Raw genomic sequence first — 5,170 nt, 5'->3', positions numbered from 1 at the left:
AAGGCCTGCAGAGTGTGCCAGGGGAGTGTGGCAAGAGATGAGGGGAGGCAGAGGCAGGGGCCAGACCGTGAAGGGCCTTCTGGCAGGGAAGCAGTTCCCTTGGGCTGACGCGGTGTTGTTTGGGACCCTGTGCTGGTGGGTCAGAGCACCATGGGTCCTCAGACCACAGCGCTGGCTAAGGCCCCCACGGGCAGAAGGGCAAGCCCAGACCCAGAACGTGGGTTCTGTGGGAAGGCAATGCTGTGCTGTGTGGCCTCTGTGGCCACGCCCCTCACGATCCACCTGCGGCCCAGAGCTGCTCGGGACGGACGCCGACTGGTCGAGGACTTTCCCTCCCAAGCTGTCCAGCACCTCGTCCGTGGTGGGTGCCCCTGGTGGGCCTTAACAGGGGGCGTTAGGATCTCCACCCTGCCGCCCCCTCCCAGTGCCTCTTCCAGATCCCGTCCTCCCTGGTTTTTGGTCTTCCTCCCCTCGGGCGCCCTCCAGAGCATCCAGCCGTTCTAGCCGTGATTCCGCACAGGCTCCAATGTCAGCGTTCGTCCCTTCCCCACAGAGCAGAGAGGCAGGGGCTCCCTCTGTGGGGGAGGCTGTTCCCCCTCGGGCCTCATGTACCCCCAGGCATGTTGGGGCTGGCCACCTGGTCACGTGGTGTCCACCAGGGCTTCCAAAGCATGGAGAGCCCCCTCCTCAGGTGGCCCAGCCTTGCTCCAGAACAGTGGGGTCCGCATAGTGATTTTCCTCTTCAGGTTTATACCCTCCTCACCCAGACGTCCAACCCCCTGTGTTTGGCCAGGTCGTATGGTCCACACAGCAGGCTGCCTGCACCCCAGAGGCCCCCAAATCAAGTGAGGGGCTGGGCCTTTACGTTCCATTGGTCAGTCCATCATGGGATGGGGCTGGGGTGGGCAGCTCCCCTGCGGAGGGCCGGTTCCTGGGAGAGTCTCAGCTGAGAGCCATCTGGAGGCAGAGTGGCTGAAACACCGAGGGGGTGAGTCCCCAGAGGGGAACCAGGCAGGGAGAAGAGCAGGCAGGCCTGGGGACTGTCCACCCTGGGGTCACCTTGATAGCTAGCAAGCTTCTGCTGCCATTGGAGAACCAGAGCTCATGCCCTCCCCACCTCAGGACCTTCCTCTCTGCCCCACCGTCCAATCCCAGCACCCCAAACTTTCCTCAGCACCTCAGTCCCTGCCCCCGCCCCACTGTGGGGCAGGCCCTGGGGTGAGAGCTGAGCCCTCAGACTGTGGGGAGTAGAGCAGACCCCTGCTGGAGGAACGCCTTCCCCAAAACTGCGCAGGGGTCCAGGACCCAGGCAGAGGGCGGACTGCACTTCCCAGCCCCTGGGTGCCACTCCTGGATCCCCTCCAGCCCGAGGGCTTCAAAGAGCCCTGAGGAGGAGACACTGCCTGTCGGTGTCTGTCTGTCGGTACCAGAAAGGCAGCCTGTGGGCTTCTGGGGGAGCCACGTGGGTCTGGCACCCAGGATGGAGGAAACGAAGTGTGGGACTCAGCTTGGCTAGAACTAGAGGGAAGGAGACTGTCCTCCTGTAGCCGGGGCCACCATGACAACCCCATGGCCCCAGCCACGTGGCCATCCTGCGAGCAGAGCCCCAGACAGACCGCTGAGACGGGGAGAGCCCCCGGAATACGGAACTGTGCACAGGGACACGAGGAGGGATGTGGCGGCCAAAGCCGAGGTACATTCCGGTGGTCGTCCTTCCCACAGCAACCACCAGCCTAAAGCTGCAGGTTCTCTTTTTCTCGGATGTTCCTCTGGGTCCCGCCCCCCCCATCATCCACCTTGGGCACGTGACTCCGGCCAGCAGTCCCATCTTTGCCAAGCCGGCCAAGGGCGCTGCCAGGCCAATCCCCAAACGGGCACCCGAGTTACTGGGAAAAGCTTTCTTGCTGCTGCACTCGAGCAGACAGTAGACGGCATCCCATGAGGGCAACGGAAGGCTGGGAGGGTGAGGAGCTGCTGAAGCCACCTGAAGCCACTTCCCTGGGCTTCTTGGTCACATGTACCAATGTTTCATTTTTGGTTTAAGCCAAGTTTGTGCCAAATTTCTGCCTGTGTCAGGGTTCACTCCAAGAAGCAAGAGTCCTATGAGCGTGGCGAAAGATGAAATGGGTTACGACTCTACACAATTGTGGAAGGGAGCTAGGGAGAAGCTGGAGAATTGCGTGGGGGGGGGGGGCACTAAGCAGCCCTCCCCAGGCAGGAGGGCAGGTGCCGAGGGATGAGTTTACAGGGGAGCAGGGGAGCTGGGCAAGCCCAGCTCTGCAAGCAGAACCACAAGGTGGGGGGCGGAGGGAGAGGTCTGGGGAAGGCAGTGGCCCCTTCAGAGCTCGGCCACTGTGAGTTTCCCATAAGGGACGCTGGTGGTGGTGAGGGCCTCTGTCGGGAAGAGGGGGACACACTTGGGAGACGGCCCCTGTCCCTCCAACCCGACCCTTCTACATCTGTCTGTTTCTGCCCAGGATGGCCTTCACCGCTCCTCCTCCCCCATTCCAAAGTGAGTGCTCGGGAGTCCAGTCCTGCCCAGAGCTACCCCCAGAAGGGAATTCTGGGAATGCACAGCGACACCCCAAACCACCACACTTAACTTACCGAAAATCCTCACTTCACAAGTGTCACCTGAGTCACCAGGACCTTCCATGGGTTCCCACCTGGGCTACCCTCTTGAACACCCAGAGGTGGCAGGGGCTGGGAAGGCCCCAGAGGCCGGAGAGCTGTAAGCACAGCTGCCCCCTTGCCCTCCGTGTGGGGGCCCCAACAGCTGCTGCCCCTCCCCCCTAGCTGAGAGGTTTCCTGCCAGAGCCGCCTGGACTCAGGGACGAGAGATTCCTGTTCCCCAGTGACTGGTGCCGGGAATTCCACAGACGCTGGAGCTGAGGGCCTTGACCTACTCCGGCAGACCCGCAGGGAGTCTCCACCCCTCTCCCGCCCCAGCGCCTCCAGCAAGCCCTCCGCTGCAGCCCTGTCCGGAGAGCCGCAGTCTGTCCCACAGCCCTACCTGGCGTGGCTCACAGCCCACCTGGACTTGTCCCTTTGCCGGGACAATAAGGGTCCAGGCGGGAGGAGGAGGGCCCCTCTCAGCCAGGTGGGGGCCAGCAGGGCCAGCAACTCCCACGCCCCATTCCATCAGCCCCCGGCCCACAGCTGCCACCTACAATACCCTGTCACAAGCCTGCTCAGTCCCCCAGAACCACTTTCTGCAGACGCTCGCTTCTGTCTGCTGGCCACTCCGCCACCCCTGGCTTGGCAGGCTCTCTGGACGGGGGGCTCTCTGGGACTGTAGGACTCCCGCACGACACAAGCTCCCGGCTGCCCTGAGACCCAGGCGGGCGCCCAGGACAGCTCGTAAGGCCCGTGCCTGCTTGAGAGCGTCTCACTGCCTGTGTCTTCTTCTCCCGGGGCCGAGGAGACTCCCGCACCTCGCCCGCCTCCGTGGGAGAGCGCAGGGCAGGAATCGGACCGCCGTGGCCGGCCAGGCCTGCACAAGGACACCCGGGGCCGCAGCGGCTGCCGAACGGCGGTGGGAAGCCTCCTCCTGGCGGGACCCCACGTCGTCTCTGCGCCATCTGCGCCACCAGCGCCAGGGCCGGCGGGCGGGAGACCTGCCGTGGGTTCTGCTCCCCCGAGTCTCATCTCTCGTCGCGCCGCGGGGCCTTTGTGTAGCCGCCCCCCCCCCCGCGCGCCCCCGTCTGTGTCACTGCGGCCGAGAACACGCTCTCCGGACAGTGAGGACAGTGAGGCGGGCTCTGGCCGGACAGCTGGCCCCAGGGGCAGCGGGGTCCGCGGCGAGGGGCAGAGGCGGCGCCCGCGGACGGACAGCGGGGACGTGCCGCGGAGGCCTGGTTCGCCGCGGGCCGGGGGGACCGGACCCTACTCGCCGGCCGAGCGCTTCGCCGGACTCGGGGTGAGGGGACCCGGCAGGCTGGGCGGGGGCGGGGCGTCCGCGGAGGGCACTCGGCGGTCACGTGCGCCGGCGCGGAGGCCCAGACCGGGTCCGCACGCCGCAGTCCGGTCACCCGGTTCTGAACCTCTTAGTCCTTGCGAGCCGCGTCCCTACACGCCCGCGGGGAGCAGGAAGCCCGCGGCCCCGGGGCCGCCCCCGACCGCCGGGCCCGACAGCGACGCGGAGTCAAGAACGGTCCCCGCCGTCCTCCGGGCTTGGGGGCTCCAGCTGGGGGCGGGGTCCTCGAGGGCTCGGGGGCTCGGGGGGCCCGGAGCTCGGGGCTGAAGGGCTTGGGGCTCGAGGGCCCGGGGCTGGGGCTCGGTCAGGAACACGGTCCTCGCGCGGGCGCGGCACAACCGCGTCAGACGGCCGCACCCCACGCCGCACATGCGCAGCACCGGGCGCCCGGCCCGAGGGGCGGGGTGGGGCGGAGCCAACGTTCTGAGCCTAGCTTCGGTGGCCTCACTGCGCTCGCGCCGCTCCGCCCCCTCACGGGGTGACCAATGGGCTCGCTGTCCCCGCCCCTGACGACACGGGCCCCGCCCCCTGGAGACAGGTCGCGGTGGAGCGGAGACCGTCCGGGTTAGCGGGCTGGTTCAGGCTGGCGGGGCCGCGGTGTGGGTCCCCGGGCGCTCGGCCATGAAGCTGACTCGGAAGATGGTCCTGTCCCGCGCCAAGGCCTCGGAGCTGCACAGCGTGCGGAAGCTCAACTGCTGGTGAGGGCCCAGAGGCCGGGGCGGTCCCCGCGCGTCCTGCCCGCGGCCCGGGACCCGCGGCTGGGCTCTGGGCCGCGGGCGGGACGGGCCGGCGAGGAGCCGCAGGGCGGTCGGGGTGGAAGGACGCGGGTGCCGGGGCCGCTCCGCCTGCGGGAGGTGCTGCCGCAAACCGGGGCCGCGGCCGAGGTCGACCCGGAGCTTGCACCCCCCGACTCCCGGGCTGTGGCGGCGGACGTGCTCTGCCTGCCCGGGGCGTCTGGGATCGCCCGAAGGCTCCTCGCCGGCCTTTGGACAGCGCCAGTGGGGCCCACCGTGCCTTCGGGAGGCCGTTTTCTGACATCCGCGCGCGGGAGCTGGGTCCCCTGCCGGTGGGGGATGCAGGGGTGAGCCCCTCCCTCGCGGGGAAGGTGGCGACACCCGGCCACCGAGTCCTTAGTCCCCGGTGCCTTGCTGTCTGGGAGGGGCGGGACGGGATGCAGGAGCTGGGGTCAGTGCA

At 67.7% G+C, this 5,170-nt stretch overlaps 1 protein-coding gene across 3 annotated transcripts in view; it reads left to right on the top strand.

Annotated features, from left to right (window-relative positions):
* The first annotated feature begins 4,535 nt into the window (after positions 1–4,535).
* The window catches only part of LOC111155803 (chromosome unknown C21orf2 homolog), a 9,607-nt gene continuing 8,972 nt past the window's right edge, over positions 4,536–5,170 (top strand). For all 3 annotated transcript variants that reach the window (XM_022516210.1, XM_022516211.1, XM_022516209.1), the window contains exon 1: positions 4,536–4,674. In XM_022516210.1, coding sequence (XP_022371918.1) covers positions 4,598–4,674 — 77 coding nt within the window. In that variant the 5' untranslated portion in view covers positions 4,536–4,597. The remainder of the gene's footprint in view (positions 4,675–5,170) is intronic.

Source organism: Enhydra lutris, unplaced genomic scaffold (assembly GCF_002288905.1).
Source record: "Enhydra lutris kenyoni isolate GAN:26980312 unplaced genomic scaffold, ASM228890v2 scaffoldscaffold43, whole genome shotgun sequence".
Lineage (NCBI taxonomy): Eukaryota > Metazoa > Chordata > Mammalia > Carnivora > Mustelidae > Enhydra > Enhydra lutris.
Note: the sequence above shows the minus strand (reverse complement) of the source record. Positions and strands in the feature narration are given on the sequence as shown.